General features: G+C 57.5%; 5 protein-coding genes across 5 annotated transcripts; 3 read left to right on the top strand and 2 right to left on the bottom strand.

The window, feature by feature from the left end:
• The first annotated feature begins 719 nt into the window (after positions 1 to 719).
• QBC33DRAFT_250269 (uncharacterized protein) lies at positions 720 to 2,159 on the top strand. The gene is made up of 2 exons (XM_060422994.1): positions 720 to 1,290; positions 1,352 to 2,159. Exons 1-2 carry the CDS (start codon positions 979 to 981, stop codon positions 1,661 to 1,663), a joined length of 624 nt encoding a protein of 207 aa, XP_060279348.1. The 5' UTR covers positions 720 to 978; the 3' UTR covers positions 1,664 to 2,159.
• Positions 2,160 to 2,315: 156 nt separating this feature from the next.
• On the bottom strand, positions 2,316 to 3,078 carry QBC33DRAFT_573652 (uncharacterized protein; the record flags this gene model as incomplete). Its single annotated transcript, XM_060430712.1, has 2 exons — positions 2,563 to 3,078; positions 2,316 to 2,502 (listed from the first exon to the last, which is right to left on the bottom strand). The coding sequence occupies exons 1-2, from the start codon at positions 2,934 to 2,936 to the stop codon at positions 2,316 to 2,318; spliced, it is 561 nt and encodes a 186-aa protein (XP_060279349.1). The 5' UTR covers positions 2,937 to 3,078.
• Positions 3,079 to 6,706: 3,628 nt separating this feature from the next.
• QBC33DRAFT_499923 (uncharacterized protein) lies at positions 6,707 to 10,894 on the bottom strand (the record flags this gene model as incomplete). Its single annotated transcript, XM_060425661.1, has 1 exon — positions 6,707 to 10,894. Exon 1 carries the CDS (start codon positions 10,751 to 10,753, stop codon positions 6,707 to 6,709), a length of 4,047 nt encoding a protein of 1,348 aa, XP_060279350.1. The 5' UTR covers positions 10,754 to 10,894.
• Positions 10,895 to 11,199: 305 nt separating this feature from the next.
• Positions 11,200 to 12,979, top strand: QBC33DRAFT_563130 (mid region of cactin-domain-containing protein; the record flags this gene model as incomplete). Its single annotated transcript, XM_060430250.1, has 3 exons — positions 11,200 to 12,633; positions 12,860 to 12,892; positions 12,962 to 12,979. The coding sequence occupies 3 exons, from the start codon at positions 11,200 to 11,202 to the stop codon at positions 12,977 to 12,979; spliced, it is 1,485 nt and encodes a 494-aa protein (XP_060279351.1).
• A 3,234-nt stretch (positions 12,980 to 16,213) lies between these two features.
• QBC33DRAFT_518938 (uncharacterized protein) lies at positions 16,214 to 17,858 on the top strand (the record flags this gene model as incomplete). The annotated part of the gene is made up of 2 exons (XM_060426265.1): positions 16,214 to 16,807; positions 16,896 to 17,858. 2 exons carry the CDS (start codon positions 16,214 to 16,216, stop codon positions 17,856 to 17,858), a joined length of 1,557 nt encoding a protein of 518 aa, XP_060279352.1.
• Between the last annotated feature and the right edge of the window lie 191 nt (positions 17,859 to 18,049).

Genomic DNA, 18,049 nt, shown 5'->3' on the forward strand with positions numbered 1-18,049 from the left:
TTCTGGAGCTACTTCGATAGTTTCCGTGCCGTATATTGATGAAGGTCTCGAAAAAGCCGTGACGCAAAAGCCTCTCGTCATGGTACAGATACGGGCCTCACATCCCTCTATGGATACATTTGGGGCAGACAACCAGCGGTTCTGGCACCAATGTCGAGGGCGTTTGTAGACAAGTGGGTGCTGAGAAGTCTCTGCCCCAATCTCCAAAGTTGTCTTCGCAGTTGTCTCGCATCCTTTCCCTCCTATTTCTTTCCCGTCTCCTCAACACTTGGAGCGGGTCTTCAGATGCTCAGTTCAGTCGGGCTGGAAATGTGCTGCAAGTCGTACCGGTTTGCCATCGATCTACTAGGCCTTAGTGTCTTTCCTTCCTTTCCTTCCTTTCCTTCCTTTCCTTCCTATAATACTATGGACGCTGCACTCGTGATAATTTCTGGAGTGTGGCAGGTCAACCCTGGATGATATGAAGTGGGTTCCTATCATCTCGGCTGAGTACCTAGGTACCCTCTCGAGTTGGTGAGCACACTTGGGTTCCCTCTTGGGAAGGAATGATGGAGTCTATCCTGCTCAATCAAACAGGTACCTACCGCATCCAGTCATGTCAATGAAGTGCAGCAGGGACCATATCCTCAGGCTCCTTCCTTTCATCTCTAGTTCTACTTCTGTGTTTCGTGTCCTCGAGGCTTTTCTCCTTGACATCCGCCTCGACCGCCTGTCTTCCATCCTTTCGATGACCACACCCACCACCCACCTAGTTTGTTGACAATTATGGATCAACCTCGCAGTGCCCTCCAGGCCGTAAAACGAGATCCAGATGTGAAGCCGTTCATCAAACTGGAGAAGATAAAGAGCGAACACGACACCAAGATCGATCTCTCGTCCATCCCCGTGGCGTTTCCCGCAGAAGCCAAAAACGAACTTGCTGGGGTACCATTCTTGCAACCCACTTTACCCATCTGACCTATACCAATCGCTAACGCCATGGATATCAAGAAGTTCTCCCCGGGAGGCCCCCCGAAGACGCGACTTTACCCAGGTCGCCGCGGGTACATCACCAATGTCTCGAAGAGGGGTTTCTCGGTTTCTGCGCTCTATCACCGAAAGAGCAACAAGCTCCATATCACCGCTCGTGCGAAGTCAGGCTACGACGATTCCGCGCTCACCAGTTGGGACTCGACGTCCTTGGAGCTGGAACTCTTCAGAAAACTGCGTTCTGCCCGGGTCCCTTTTGCCGTGGAACCCATCGAGGCCCATGGCTTCATCAAGAGGGGTTTTGTCAACTTCAATTCCACGGTGAGCACCTTTACTGTGATTTCTCTCCTTTCTTGGCTGGGCATGACTGACCGAATCGAAGAATACAGTCAACCCCGTTAAATTTGGCATTAAGCCAGCGAGGTTCATCGTCCCCGTGAGACCAATCAAGGACCCGGGTGCCCTCCCAGTCCCGGGAGCTGCCGACAATCGAGGCCACGGCGAACAGGAACCGCTCAGCTTACAGCCCACAGCTGGCCTCCAAGTCGATTCAGACATGGCATGCCCCACGAAGACCGATCCAGCTCAGAACCCGTCCACTGATCAGTCCGAGTTTGGCGAATCGATCGCTCTAGACATGTCTTCTCCTGCTCTTGTCGTGCCCACGGCAGAACACAATGTGGGCCAGCACTGAAATGCCGAGTCCGTGGTGATGGTCCATGTACACCCGCTTTGACCAAGTGGCCAGTTGTTTGGTGTTGAAGGGTGTTGGACGCATGTCGGTAAAATTCAGCAGTCTGACTTTCGGAGATGGCCATCGCTTCACAGATTTAAATTAGTCGCTCAAGTAAGAGCTGTTTTGTCTTGGTAACGTACAGTACAGCACTATCGCATATCTCGCGGACAACGACCAACGTCGCCATCCCGTAGCCCCTGATGTTCTTATCCTAATTTGTTCTGTTGGGCCAACACCAGCAATTGACACAATCTCTCAACTCTCTTCATCTCCAACCCACGTGAGCCCATTATGCTTGCGGAGGGCTCTGATCAGGGTATGGTTGTTTTTGGAACAGGGGGGAGGGATGTCGTGGCTGGTCATCACAGGAACTCAAGTAAAAACAAACCGAACAACACATGCCAGGGTGAGTAGATTGATTTGAGTCAGTTGATAATCATGTCAATGAATGAGGGTCTTGGTCGAATTATAGTACTGAAATAGACGATCGCCTCCCTAACTTCGAGGATCCTCAGATAATGATGAAAGGAATGAACCGAGTCAAGAAGATTCCCGCCAGACCCCTTTTCATGGGAACCACTGCACCTCTGGCCTATTCTCAACTGGGTAGCTAATTATGCTTGCGCCCAGCGTCGAGGTTGAGGGCTTCGGCCCCTGGCGCCAAGTTGGTGACCAGACTGTGCTTCAACTTCCAGGTTCCGTCATCAACCACGAATACGTCGTCACACCTCTCGAAGATCCGGAAGGACTTTTTGACGTCGTGGGGGGCACTGAGGTCCCATCGAGAGTAGACGATGCTGGCAGTGTGTTAGCTTTTTAGTCAGTGCAGGAAAGAGCCAGGGAAGAATGTAATGTACTAGGTGGTGACATTGGCCTGGGTTGCGTCCCTGTTCAACTTGATGACGGCGTTGGAGACGTGGTGTCCGACCCTGGCGTTCCCAAATGCAGCTTTGCTGTTTTGGATGAGCTGCTCCAGACCCACGGAGAGCCCACCATAGTCGGGACCCAGGGGACGGCTGTCATAGACGACGTCCTTGGTCACAGAGTCGCCGAGGTGAGCCCAATCCTTGGTGTCCAGGGTCAGGGCTAGGATAGACTCCCTCTGGTGGATGGCTTCGTAGACGTCCGGCTGGATATCCCTGTCTGGTCCGCCGGGGCCGCCATGGCTAGCAGATGGTGACGCAAGGGAAAAGGAGAGGAAGAAGGTGGCGAGAGCCGTAGAGACACGCATGATGATGGTTAATGAGTTTCCGAAGGGCGGTAGAATTCGAAGACTTGAATTGCATGCGGGTTTGAGCTAGCTAGAGTGACCATCTTTAGCGGTATTTGCCTCATGTCTTATATATCGAGCAAGATGCTCTCCTTCTCCGATGACCACCTGCATAGGAGCAAACATCCTGTTGCACCTGCCTGAGTCTCTGTAACCCCGAAAGTGAGACATTTGTTCGGGGCTACGGTGTACTCCATACTTTGCCCCAATACGAACGCCAATGGCGTTTTTCAGCCATCTGCCCTTCAATTCCGAGCACAGTTTTCGTGAAAATGCTCAGGGGTTTCCTCCACAAACGCCACAATCGGGTCCGAAGCCTGCCCGTATCCGTCCACTGGGCAATGAGGGCGGGGGGAGATTCCCGTCTCTGCGCGGAATCGCGGGGGGGTTTGGGAAGTGTGGCGCCGCTGCGATGGAAAAGATCGCTCGAGGGAGGTCCGGGTAATCCGTGATGAGAGCCCTTGCCAGCTCGTCCGACCGGAGCGTCACATCGTTGCGCCGACGAAGGTGATGTCGCCACGCCTGACGGACCAAGCCAGTGGCGCCGGGTACGGGACGAAGGGCTCACCACTCGCTTGCGGCTGTCTGCGCGAGGCGTCCAATTTTGAATCGGAGGCTTGCCAAGATGCAACTGCCGGGCGAGTATTGAGTTGTACCAAGTTGGGCTCGGGCATATCGACCCAGTCCCCGTGCTTTGCTTCCCACTCAAGATTTGCCATGTTATTCCGAAATACCCTCGCTGGGAAGTCTAGTCCATCAACAACCCCACCCAGGCGCTCTTTTTTCTTCTTTTTTTCTTTTCGGCTCTCTTGCTAGGGAGTCTGTTGCACAGATCTCCCTGCACGAGGCTCAGCAAGCAAGTCACACAACAGCTTGTAGCCTTTCCTCCGATGCCCTCGTAATGTTCATATCAATGCCCAATCACTTGTATAGCTTAAGTGCATCTCTATGATAAATTAAAACTCCAACCATTGTGTGGTACTGAGGAATGGCGAGCATCCCCCCTGGCCTCTCCACTACTTCGACGCATATATTTCCCCACCACTCGTCACCAGAGGTTCAAACATTTATCGCTCCTTCCCCAATTCCTCCTTAGGAGACCGGGAGTTTGCAACAAGGAGGTCAACTGACGCTGGGCCGGTGTGCCGCTGTGCCACCCGCCATTCACGAACTTCCATGTCATCCGAACCTGCTCCCCACCTACCCCAATCCCACCGGTCCGTTCCATCTGTTCGTACCTGCATCAGTACCTATAGGTAGGTACCTAGGTAGTTAGGTAGCTAGCGTGTGGCTGCTTCTGTCTGACGTATTTCATATTTTGTAGAGGGAGACTTATCGTGGCTCCAAGAGCACAGCCTAGGTCTGGGTGAAAAAGGTTGCGATGATTATGCCCAAGTTGGTTCGAATATAAAACAAGAGAGTGGAAAGCACGAGTACCGGCTGGCGATAGTTCCGTCCTTTCAGCTTCCCTTTGTCCCCCGTAGGTGCAAGTACATCCTCCACCCCCTTTTTGCCTTCTACCCCTGATGAAGGAGTACCTCCAAATCGTGTTGACAACACAATTAGATAACTGATCTAGAACCTGATAACGCCTCGCTACACATTCTAATGGGAAGCATAATAGGGATCCCGTTGCATCTTGGTTTCTAGGATACAAGTGACCATCCTCATTGATATTGTTGAGCTTTCTCTGAAGTAATTACTGGAAAAGCGGCGACAAAAAAATAAAATAAACGAGGCCGTGTCTGTAGTGCTGCCCATCCCCTCACGCCCGTGGGCTAATCTCTCTCTCTCTCTCTCTCTCTCTCTGGGTGTGTGTGTTTGTGTGTGCGTGCATGCCTCTGTCCTCGAGAAGTGGGACAAGGCGAGCACTGGGATTAGAAAACTGTCGTTGTCCGTTTCTCAACCGAATTATGTTGTTCTCGGCGGCAGTGAAGCGGTGGTTAATATCAGCGAATTGTTCCTCCTGGTTTTGCCGGTTTTGCTGGACACTTTGTTGGATTTGCTGGACAACGGCAAGAAGTTCTTCGTGGTTTTGTTGGAGTTGCTCGGTTTGTTGGACAGGGTCAAGATTTCTTAGGCGTGGAATTTCAGTGATCAAAGTATTGAATCCAGTCGAAATACTGTTGCACGCCGTAGAAATATTGTCGAAATTGGGAGGGGGATGTTCTCTGTCATAACTGTTGGATTATATTGTGTTGTATTGTTCGCGCCCCACGATAAAGTGCTATCCTTCTACTTGTGTTTTACTCTGCGTAGACAAACGAAGACAAATAGAGAAGATCATAGCATAAATATCTGAGGTGTCTCCGCGGGTAGGGGCATTTGGCTATTGAGGCAGGGGCAACTAGGTACTCGGGCAGGGGCATTCAGCTATTCAGGCAAGGGCATTTGGCTAGCCGTCTCTGTTGCTGTTGCCGTCGTAGTCGCTTGATCCGTGGCTGGCAGCTGGTCTCTTCCATGCTCCAACTCTCTAAAGATTTTTGGCAGCCCGGAACCCCTGCCCAGCACAGACTGCCTGAATAGCCAAATGCCCCTGCCTGGATAGCTGAATGCCACTGCCTTGAAAGCTGAACGCTCCTACATAAATACCTAACTGCCTGCCTGGAATGCTGAATCCCCCTGCCCGAATACCTAACCACCCCTGCCCGAATAACCAAATGCCCCTGCCCGCAGAGAGCTCTCAAATATCTGGACTCCCTCGCTAGACAGTTCTGTCACTTGTGATTCTGCATTCCTTTCCCGTTGCAGTCTTCCACACCAGTGCCCTCTCAGAGCTCCAGCTCTGTATGAGCGGCAAAATAGCTCAAACTCCAAGCGATCAGCAGCCCTAGGTCCCTCCCTAATGTCCCCATCATGTCTGATCCCTCGGGGAAGTCATGCTCAAAGATAGGCTCCCCATTTCCAGCAACACAGAAAATTGAAGCAATCCTAAGAACTGGCCGTTATAAAAGCTGGATGCACCACGTGATGGATCACGTGGTCACCCATTTCGTGATGCTACAAGCCTGAGGTTGACAAGTCTATCGCCAAGCCTGCTGCTCCAAAGCCTGCTGCCAATACCCCCATTCCTGCCACCTATGGCAGAAGATTGTCGACAGCTGCCACGCAGACCAAGGCCACATTCGAAGCCTATACTGTCCAAGGCTACGCTAGCGCCCCAGGGGGAGAAGCGGAAGGTAGCCAAGGAACAAGAGGCTGTCTCCAAGCGACACAAGGACAATAACAGTGGCCCCCTCACTGCCGGCGCTAGTGCCGCCATCGCTGAGAATGCGAATGCCAACACCGTCGCCGGCAGCCACCCTGTCGAGACCGCCGACCCTGTCGAGACCGCCGACCCTGTTATGAGTTAAGTAGATTTGACAAGAGAGTATAGACTTGACACAACTCATCTGGCCATCCTGTCAAGCCACCTCTTGGCTTCTAGCACTTACAAAGTAGGTAGTGTGTTGTTGGTTTGCAGAAGAGCAGAGGAATCACCCCGAAGGCGATCCAGGGACGGCAACCATATGAAGCAATAGATGGTGACCGAGTAACCAAAATCAAAACGGCATGAAGCCTCAAGTCTACCCGATTCCAAAAGGTATCACTCCCCGCCGAAGCACCCAGTCACAGTAGTCATACACATAATACACGACAACCGCCAATTCTCCCACCCAACGAGATGGCACATGCCATCCTTCCTTCCTTCATTCCCTCCCTCCCAGCTCAAAGAGAGTAAACAAATGCCCTCACCTCCTCTGCTCCGGCCCTGCAAACTTGACACTCTTCCTCCTCTCCCTCTCGCCCCCCGTCCTCCCCCCCGGACTAGAGCTAAGTATCCCCCCGCCCGCCTCCCTCCCCGCGCTCCCACCCGTAAGCATCTCACGCGCCCCATCCACCGCCCGACTCTGCACCGCCTCGAACGCGTCCCCGCGAACGTGATCCGCCGGTGGCACGGACCCGGACCCCCCGCCGCCGCCCCGCCACTCCGCACCGGGGGAACCACCACCACCACCACCACCGCCACCACCACCGCCCCCGACCACTACCCCCGGCCCGACGAGAGTCTTGGCCAGACCACCACCTCCCCCCGCGCGGACCGCCTCGCGGACCGCCCGGCTGAGGTCCTCCGCCCTGGCGGCTGAGGTAGTCTCGGTCTCCCCGAGGCAGGCGTGGCCGCACCCGTCCAGCGGGCAGCAGCCGTCGCCGGAGTCGGGGGCCAGCTCGGGGGGGAAGTGGCTGTTGTTATCGTGGTCTTGGTCGCCGTCCGACGATGACGACGACGAGGGCGCGTGCCACGCCTGCAGGCAGGTCGAGTGGCCGCCGTGGCCGCAGCCGGGGCAGTACCACCACGTCGACAGGGCGGGTGGTGATCCGGCATCGGCATCGTCATCGGCATCGTCGCCGTCGCAGTCGCCGCCCGGCATCGGCGTCGCGTCCCGGTGCCCGCACACGGCGCAGGGCCCCATGACGGCGCTGCAGCGCTCGCAGCGCCAGACGGACGACCCGGACGACGACGTCGACTCGCGCGGCTTGCGGCAGGCCGGGCAGAATAGGCCGGCCTGGACGCCTTGCTGGGCGGGCGCGAAGATAGCGCGGTAGTCCTCCCCCCAGCCGTGCAGGGCGCCGCCGGGCCAGCCGCGCAGGCAGAGCTTGCGGAGGAGGGCGGCCTCGACGAAGAGGCGCATGCTCATCAGGCGCGAGTGGTGCTGCCGGAGGATGGCGGCTGCTTGGAAGGAGTCGATCACCCCCTCGGGCACGAGGGGTTTCAGGAGGAGGATGATGGCCGAGGCGTTGAGGGCGGAGGAGCGGACCTCGAATTCGAGGGCGCGGGAGAGGAGAGTGTAGGGGTTCAAGGGGGGGGAACGGTTTGTGGAGAAGGTCGTGTCTAAGTCGATGGGGTGGGGATATGGGGGATCGTCTGGCCAGTAGAGATAATCGGTCTCGACCATGTACAGAGACTCGTTCTCTGGGAATGGGTCCGCCGGCTCGGGCCAATATGGCCGTGTTTCCGGCGACCCCAAGCTGAACGCTGTGTCTGTCTGGGTGGGAAAATCGTCCTGGCGTGAGGTCAGGCTTCCCGAGGTGGTCTGCGTAATCATGTGGTGTTCATCGGTGAAACTAGTAAGGCCCGTTTCGGTCCGCTCGAGTGGCTGGCGGAGCTGTAAGGGACGGCTACGTGCCGGAGATTCCTCCATCTGCTTTCCTCGAATGCGGCTCGCATACTCTCCATCAACAACGCTACTAGCCCCCGAATGTTCAGCAACTTCTCGTGTCCCTGACGTTTTCGACGGGGCCCCGTTTGAAGATTCGGCCGGGCCACTGGTTCCTCCGCTGTCATCCGACACGGAGAACGCGTGGCTGAAGCTCGCATCCGAATCATGCCGCAGGGCGGGTGCCCTGCCGGTGCTCGGGGATCCTGGCTCCACGTAGTCGAGCACCAGCGGCTCCTCCTTCCTTTTGGGCACCGGCATATCAATGGCTCTTGTCAGCGCCTCTGTATCGTAAAAGTCGTATCCTTCTGTGGCTGCCTGTGAGTCCTGGGTGCTCTCGCTGTCGAAGCTGGCGGTGGACAGCGGCATCGAGCCGAGGCGCTGGCGCCCATCCGTATGCTCCTGGAGTGATGGCGGCAATGCGAAGCTCTCGGGCTCCGGAATTGGCTCGACGTTAAGCAGGTGGGCATGTGGGTGCCCGTGGTGGTTCTCCATGCTAGACCCGTTTTCCCGAACGGGCTGCGCCAACGGGGTAGGAACATTTGACGTGCTCTCAATCTCCTCGGAGAGGATAGACCTCACATGGTGGTGACCTTGCTTCGACAAGCTGCTCGGCGAATGGACTTTGCGCGGGACCTCCTCGGGCTCGGATGGTCCCACCGGGACTTGGATGCTTGGCTTGTCGACTTCTGCGCGCGGCTCGCTCTTCTTGGATGGCTTCCTAAGGCGGCGCATCCTGAACTCGTGGTGGTACTGTGCCCGCCGTCTCAGGAGGAGATCCATGCCGTAAGCCAGAATGCGCCATGTCTGAGCCAGCCGGAACTGGCTGACACCCTCGGCGGCCTTCGCGTAGTGCTCCAAGATGGAGGCGACCCGCTCAGCCATGGGCCTACCGCCGTCGGAATATGGCAGTTCTCGGTTCAGGGTCTCGAGATAGTTGACTGACAAGTATTCGTAAACCTCCACGTTGGCAGCGGCGGGAACATGCCCGACGGCCAAGGCCTGCTGCGACCGAAATATCCCGGTTATGTTGATCGCCTGGTCGAGAGGCAGAGGGTGTTCGTCCATGCCCGACGCAGAGGGAGGGGTGCTGCTAAGCGCCTGTGCTGATCGCGTGCTCAGCCGCCTCCTTTGGACGCCACCCCGACGTCTCGGGCCAAGGAAATTGCCCACGACTTCGTCCTCCGAATCGCTCCTGCTGACGCTAAGCATGGGTGTATTAGGGCTGGAACTGAGAGAGGATGTCGGCAACACGTCTGGGTGAACCACGTGGAGTCTTGGTCGGTGAGGTTGAGCCCTCTCATCGATGAACATGAGCACGTCGCCCTTGGCAGAGAAGGCCATGGTCGACACGGTCTGGCGGTCGATCACCTTGGGAGCAAAGGCAACGTCGCATTGGTTGAACAGGCCGTCCTGGCCGGCCGTCCAGAGGAGGTCTTGGTCATGCCACAACATGGCGCTGGGCAGGCTGTCAAATCGCTGGATCTCCTTGTACGGCATCGTCGGCCGCGCGAGGTCCCAGATGTGCACGGAGTTGATACCGTGCCGCTTCTGGCTACTGTCGTCGTACGAGACGGCGACCTGTGCGGCGCGCTTCCCCTGTGCGGTTGCGGACCACTGCCCGGGCCTCCACACAACCACGGACGCTGGTGCTGGAGTGATGATGGTCCATTTCGCCTTCTGTCTCTTGTCGGCGTTCTTGGACAGGTCCCAGACATGGCATCTGTTATCCCCCCCGGCGCTCATGAGGTGCTCGCCATCGGGATGCCAAGCGATCGAGGAGCAGCCCTTGTCGTGGGCTTTGATCTTCAGAATGGGAGCCAAGTGCTTTCTGATGTCCCATTTCAACACCACGCCCTGGTCCGTCGAACAAGCAAAGTAGAAGCCGTCCTTGGGGGACCATTTCACCTGGCGCACGCTGTCGGCGTTGCACTTGAACGGGTGGACGGAGCGGAACGTGAGGCCTCCCTTTGTCTGTACGGGTACCCGGATGTCGAAGCAGCGGGCGATGCCGTCCTGGCTTCCCGAGAGCAACAGCGTCCCTCGATGCGGGTTGACGTCCAAGGCGTTGACCTGCCGGGTATCTTCGCGTACCTGCACAAACTCGAGACCCATACCCCCCGCAGCAACGGATCCGGCCCGCGATAGGTCGTATTGGAAGATCTTGCCATTGGTGCACGCCGTGAAGATGGTCGCATTCCCACGATTGCTCTGCCCGGCAGCCCACTTCGCGTCCCTGATGGATAGCTGGTCGGATGTCGACGATCCAGACGCGTTCTTGCTCGCCGGATGGACGGTTATCAGGGAGCGCAAGTCAAGCCCCTCTCGCACGTTGAGGCCATCGAGCTTGACCGTCTTCAAGATGTGCGGCCCCGCGAGAAGGGCCGAGTTGCCGTCGGGCGACTTGTCGATACATTTGATGGGTGAGCCGGCAGCATAGACGGCATTCTGCGATGCGCTCGGCCGGTAGGCTTGGGCGGTTATTGGGGAGCTCGTAACGCCGGCGCCGGGGTCATGAGAGGGTTCGACGATTGGCCTCCCAAGGAACTTGCGCATCCTGGCCTGGCTTCCGATGTTGTACATGGCCGCGGTGTCATGCGCCAGCGGGCCATGGGCGCATTATCATAGTAGATTAGGTATTATTGGATTCCCGTAGTTGGTTCCATTAATTGGTGCTGTTCGCAGGTGCTCAGCCTGGAAGCTCTTGATCGCTGCCGTCGCTCCCGTCGTTGCCACCGCGATGCGACGGGCTCAGGCGGTTCTGATTCTGCCCCTCTTCCCCGCCCCAATAGCTTCCTTCCTCACCGGCCGCTCACCGAGGATGCTACAGGGAGTGCTGAGGCTGACATCACGTGCGGGCATTCTCACCGTAAAATACCGACCGTACAGTACAGTGCCTCCGTAGCTTTTTGCAGGCGGCTAGGTTCTTGATATTCCAACTTACTGCCTGGGCAACCTCACAACAGCGAATATACCGACACAAGAATACCCGACCCGCCCTCCATAGGATGGATCCAGGACGGCAGGCAATGATTGAGGGCTGGAAACCCCCCAGCCAGAACCCCTCCGGCCAGAGAGACATCACTTCACCAAGGCGAGATCCCCAGACCCGAATCACGAAGCGACCGCGCCCGAATTCTTCCCGTCCCACGGGCGTTACCAACAACCCTGGCAAGTATGTCTCTCAGGACGAGCAGTCGCGCCAGTTTGTCGCCGACGAAGACAAGTTCGTCCTGAAGCAGTCGAAGAAAAAAGCCGACATCCGTGTCCGGGAAGGGAGAGCGAAGTCGATCGATTATCTCGCCTTTAATTTGCGCTTCATCGATTCCGACCGAGACGTGTTTGACGACGACGATGTGGACGCTGAGCTCCCTGTTCCGGCACCCGAAGCCGTGCTGGAAGGGTTGAACGAGGCGCAACTGAAAGAGCTGGACGAGGACATGGCATCATACCTGGCCCTGGAGACGGGTAGCGCGAATAGGGAATACTGGAAGGCTTTGCTGGCTATCTGTGCCGATCGCCGCCAGAAGCTGGCTCCCCGAGGACCGGAGGGGAGGGCGGTAAACTCGGTCGCCTCGGATATCGACAAGATCCTGAGCCCGAAGACATATGAACAGCTGGAGGCACTGGAGAAGCAGATCAAAACAAAGCTGGAGTCCAACGAACCCATCGATACCGACTACTGGGAGGAGCTGCTGAGGAGTCTCCGTGTTTGGAAAGCGAAAGCCAAGCTACAGAAGGTCTACAAGTCGATAAATGCGGCGCGCATCGAGCTTCTGAAGGAGCGGAACCCGGAACTCGCCGAGAAGCTGCAAGCAATGGGAACACTGCCACAAGCCGTGGTGGCTACGGCGAAAGCAGCGCCGAAAGCGCCAGTCGGCACCGCCACCAGCCTCGCGCCTGGGAAGGCAATGGCAGCATCGTCGGCCGACGCATCACGTCCGCCGCCAGGCACAGCTCGATTTGCCGAGACCAGCACGGAGGATTTCTCCCAGGCGACCAAGGCTCTGTACGATCGGGAAGTGGCGCGTGGAATCAGCGAGAACGAGGAGATATTCATGGATGAGGCGGTGGTCCCGGCTGGAATCAAGCCTCTGTGGGCGGAAAAGTATCGACCGCGGAAGCCGCGATATTTCAACCGAGTGCAGATGGGATACGAGTGGAATAAGTACAACCAGACGCATTACGACCACGACAACCCGCCTCCCAAGGTCGTGCAAGGGTACAAGTTCAACATGTTTTACCCGGACCTCATCGACAAGACGAAGGCGCCGACTTACAAGATCATCCGCGAGCATGGGCGGCGACGGGGCGAGTCATTTGCCCCGGCCGGCGAGGAGGACACATGCCTGATTCGCTTCATTGCTGGGCCGCCGTACGAAGATGTCGCCTTCAGGATCGTTGACCGCGAATGGGACTACAGCGCGAAGAAAGAGCGTGGCTTCAAGAGCAGCTTCGACAAGGTATGTGCCTACCGTTCCACCCCGCCTTTTCCCAACACCTCACACACACACACTTGCCACCCTATTCCTCCTTTGGGACTGGCCTCTTCTACATGCGTTAGAGTGCATCGTAGGGCTCCCCCCCCAGATCCCTGGCGCCACCGCATCCGCCGCATTTTGCTTTTGTTGCTTCTTCCTCGACGAACTACCCTTGACCTGGTCGATGCTGATCTCCCACACCAAACAGGGTATCCTCCAACTACACTTTCAGTTCAAGAAGGTAAGCTTCTCTCACCCAGCGCTACCCGGTCTCCAACCATGCAGGGCAGTACTGACAGGTCCCTCTCAGATCTATTATAGGAAGTAATCAGGTTTCATCGAGGCCGCCCCTGCTGTGTTGGGAGTGCAAGCGCATGGCGCCTGGAGGTTGGAGGTTGGTTAACGACACGGCGAATTGGGAACAGGACAGAAAGGTCAGTCATGTACTGTTGTGTATTCGGTACTCGTATGGTCGATTGTATGGAACCTCTTAATGAAACGACTCAGGGATTCCTGCTGCCCTCTGCCACCCTCACCTCACCATGACCGTGGCCTGTGGCCCGTGGCCAGCTAATCGGCCGAATCTCCAGCCCACGTAATCCATACCTCCATACCTTGTAACACCATTTGCGGGGAGCTGCCTCGCCGGTTTTTTATGCCTTTTCAGGTTTTTTTTTAAAAAAAAAATTATTCTCCCTCTCGTTCCTTTTCTTTTATCTTACCTCCTTTCCTTCTTTTTTCCGCGCTGCCCTACCAGATCCAGCCAAGTGCCAGTTCCAAGTTGGGCCACATTCATCTATATTCGTCGTCACATTCTGAGCCCTTGGCGACATCTTGATGCATGGTATGTATGTATGTATTGTGCAACGCCAGAATCGCTTCGGTTTCGACGTCCCCCGAGCCGAGAGTGTATTCTCCTAGCTGCCAACGTCTGCGTAGGTACGCACATACAATGAAATGCACGTGGCAGCGGACTTCGCTCATATCCGTTGGATGTGGGCGGTGTGTTGGTCATGAGAACAGCTTGAAGTTGGTTGGGCCGTCTGCCCTCCCTCGCGCACCCATACACCCCCTCCCTCCCCTCCCCTACCCTCCCCTCCCCTCCGCCTTACCCCTCTCGCCCAACGGCAGCAACAACCCTACAGCTACAGGTACGAAGTGTTTCGGAGTGGAGACGAATCTTCAGATGGTCTTCTAGAACACGATGTGCCCTGCATGAGGCATAGTAGAGGTGACTTGCCGCCGCAGCACGGGTGTAACTGGGGCTTCGCACAGGCTCCTAGTCAGGATCGTCGACCCTCTCCCCACACAGCAAACTCATTGGCTACTGCTTGGCGACAATCCAGTCTACTACCTGCACGTCCCCGAGAAAAGAGGCCAGCCTCAATGACCCTTAAATCCCTGCCCTTTGCGCCTCTTCTCTTACCGGCTCCCGTATGGGACGACTGGGAGAGTCGCTGAGCAGTCTCTCTTGCTCGATTATTATTGGACGTAACTGTGCTAGATGGACTGGATCCCCAATGTATTCTGCCGCGACGCACTGACATTGACCTATGCGTGCATTGGTGCACCTGATATTGACAGCACATGTCAAGCTGGGGCTCGTTGGAGTGGCAGATGCGAAGGCGAGGGCGATGGCGATGTGGGCGACCTGAGGCCTGAACTTCTTGACAATCACATTGTCCCGTTTAGCAATCATGGCCATTGCAGAATGGCGGACTCACTGGCTCGCTGCTTTGCCTTAGCTTACCTGACCTGTCTTCCCGTCGCCGCGGCTGCCGTCTTGTCGTCTTTGGATCTGTCATATTTCCCATCCACGCAACCTGGGAGCGGCCGGCCCAGGTGGTGTTCACGGCTCCTCCTATCCCACCCCCTCCTCGGTTCCACGGACGGCATGGCGGCGACGAGCCTAGCATCTACCTACCATCTACCTCCTGGCAACGGCCGTGAAGAGCCCGTCTTCCCAGGCTCTACTCCTCTCAAACCATGGGCTCGACCTGCAAGTACAAACCACCACCCCTCCCAACCCCCTGCTCACCTCCAGGTTCGTTTGCACCATCTACTTTTGATGGAGGCAGCGAGGTAGCAAAACACATCGTACCCGCTACATGGTACGTAGCATACATAATACACAAGCAACAGCCAGTGCACCCACAATGCCTCCCACGTATGTACATTACATACATACATACATACATACATAGGTAGCCCACATTTACCTGATACACACACAAATACGCAATCCTTCGTACTCACCCTGCCCTTTGCCTCGAGAAGACGAGACTGGTATGTGTGTGTTGGCAGTCTTTCCATCCTGCATCTGATCAGATCTGAATTGTGAGCGCCCATCCGCCTGCCTGCCCTCCACCGCCACGATCACCAGCACCCCCTGTCTCCTCTAGCCCTCTTCTGCCCGTCTGAACTACCCCTGGCATTCGGGCCTGGCGGGGCAAGGCTGGCGCACATCTCCTCGGCTCCGAAAAGGTGATCTATCTGATGTAGTTACCGGGTCCGGGGACCAATATCGAAGATCTACAGCCACTTCCTTGCCCAGATATCGTTCCCGACCCTGGCCTTACTACACCTTGCTGTACCCTGCCCTGGTCAACGGCTTCCAGAGCTTCGATCTCAAGTGCTACTTGAGGCCAAGGCCAACACACGATTCTTCTGTCTCCCAGGCATAATAGATATTGTCCTCCGCTCGCTCTCTCCCTCACCCACTCACACTTCCACACACACACACACACACTCTCTCTCTCTCTCTACCCTACCCCGCCCCTGTTGTCATCGCCCCTCGACTGGTCGACCGGCCATCTGATCCAACCTGAGTCGCATCCACAACAACATAAACCACGGCAACAGGTTGTTCAGTAGTCGTTGTTTCAAGTCAGTCTCCGGCTGCTTAGCAATCTCCCGTCCAGTCCAGTTTGCTGGGCGAAGCTTGAACATCGTGCCCGCCATGGAATGCGACGGGCTGCCCCGTTTTGTCGATACATTGTACGGGCGAAAGATGCCCTGCACGACACAATCACTCCCAATAAGGGGAGCTTATTCAGGCCTGGAGACCTCTGTGACTCCATCTCCACCACAAGTGCTTCAAATCAGAGGCTCTCCCCCCATCGCAGACCAGCCAAACCAGCCATCCTATCATATGCACAAGCATCAACAGGACAACCTTGCCACTCCACTGGAGGCGCTAGGCGCTTGCAGACTACATCACCAACACCAGTCTCCTCCACAGCCACCTGAAAGATCGTCCACCTGGGACTCTTCCAGCTGGGCTGGTGAACGGAATCACCCGCAGGCTTACACATCACATGATACTCTCCCCGGCCTACAATTATCATCCTCGGCGCCTACAGGCAGCTCCTACACTCAGACCTGGAAATCCCTCCAGCAGCAGCAGCAGCCGCTCCCACAGGTATCGTGGAGGACAACTGTCTCCCCCCAGCAAAGCCAATACTACAGACAGGGCATCGCCCAAAACCAAGCCCTCGAGCTCACACAGCAACCATCCCCCTCCCCACTAGACAGCAGCAGTAGCTGCTACAGCCACTCCACCATGTCACCCACGTGGTCCATCTCGTCCGCCCCCGACCACTTCCGCGGCAGCTTCGACTTCCCCAGCGGCGCGGCCGCCCAGATCAGCTTCCCCTGCCAGCAGCCCCCCGGGCCACAGCAGCAGTACCCGCACCACCAGTACCCGGGTGGCGGGATAGCGGGCGGAGCGCCCACCAACACGATGGTCAGTTTTCCGAGCTCGGGGCCCCAGCCTACTACGACGGGGGTGTCATCGGACTACGACGAGAGCCCCCTGATGGGGCTGGCATCGGCGACGACGACGTCTCCGTCCGGGGGGCGACATCCCACCGGTGACGACCAAAACAAGAACAACAACAACAACAACAACAACACCACCGTCGTTGGTGACAGCAGCAGCGCCGGCTGCACAGGCAGGAACGCGGCGACGACGACGGGCGGCAAGGAGGAGCCGGAGCCGTACGCGCGGCTGATCCACCGGGCGTTCATGAGCTGCCCGGGGCGGCCGATGACGCTGCAGGAGATCTACCAGTGGTTCCGCGAGAACACGGACAAGGACAAGTCCGAGAGCAAGGGGTGGCAGAATAGCATCCGCCACAATCTGAGCATGAACGCCGTAAGTACTGTACAACAACTACTCTGTCTCTTTTTCCTTTTGTGCCCTATCTCTAGCACGGGTTTATCTAACGCCCCCCATTTACCAGGCCTTCACCAAACCAGAACGTCTATCCAACGGCGCCCCCGGGCCCAAGGATGACAACGACGAGGACGGCGGCGGTGGCGGCGGCGGCGGCGAGGAGTCGTCCCCACGCGCGGGCGCCGGCAAGAAGTCGACAGAGTGGATCCTCGAGCAGTGGGCCGCGCGCGACGGTGTCCAGAGCACGACGCGTTACCGCAACTCGCCGCGCCGCGGCGGTGCCGGCAAGGCCTCGTCCGCTGGGTCCCGGCCCAAGAAGAAGGGGCCGGCTAAGAGGGGCGTGGCTGGGACCGCCGCTGCCGCGCAGGCGGCTGAGTGGGAGGCCGACGTCCAGCAGCAGCAGGGACGGCGCCGGCAACGGCAGGCCCAGAAGCAGGCTCTGTTGCAGAGGCAGGAGCTGCAGGGACAGTACATCCCCGTGGCTCCGGCGATGGAACACCACCAGCAGCAGGACCAGTACCAACACCAGTACCACGGCCTACCCATGCCCCTGACCCTCCCCATGCATATCCACAACCGCCACCACAACGACCACCACCACCAGCAGCAACTCAGCACCTTCCTCCCCAGCACCTACGGCGGCAAAACCCCGGACTTTCCGGGCTACAGCCCCCCTCCCTCCTCCTCGGCGGCGGCGACCATGTCTCTCTTCAACACGCCGCCGCCGCCGCCACCGCCACCGCCGTCATCGTCGGCGGGGTCGGTGGTGCCGGCGACGGTCAAGAGCGAGGCCGAGGAGGCGGACGAGGCCATGACGCCCGCCGAGTCCGGGTTCGCGTTCCGCGAGCCGGGCGTCCTGCTGCCCGAGCTGCAGCAGGTCGGCGGCGGGGACGTGGTCGCCGTCTACGGGGGGGCGGGGCGGGTGGTGGATGTGTCGCAGTATGGGCTGGGGAGCGTGGCGGGTGTCTACGAGGAGGGGCTTTTCCAGGGGTGTGTGTGGGATCCGGAGGCGTCTTACGATCAGTGCTGAAGGGGGGCTGTACCGGGGAATCTCTTGCGGGCGGGTTCTAGGCTCTTCTCTGGCTGGCCTTGCGGGGTCAACTGATGGGAGTGAGCTTCCAGCTCGCCTCTATTGGATCCAAGCCCTGGGCTGCCTCTTTACCCCAGAGGAAGAGGGAAAGCAAGGGGACAGCACCGCTCGGATATTGACGGGGAAGGGGA

The sequence above is a fragment of the Phialemonium atrogriseum genome (assembly GCF_030411735.1).
Source record: "Phialemonium atrogriseum strain 8032-3 unplaced genomic scaffold QBC33scaffold_34, whole genome shotgun sequence".
Lineage (NCBI taxonomy): Eukaryota > Fungi > Ascomycota > Sordariomycetes > Cephalothecales > Cephalothecaceae > Phialemonium > Phialemonium atrogriseum.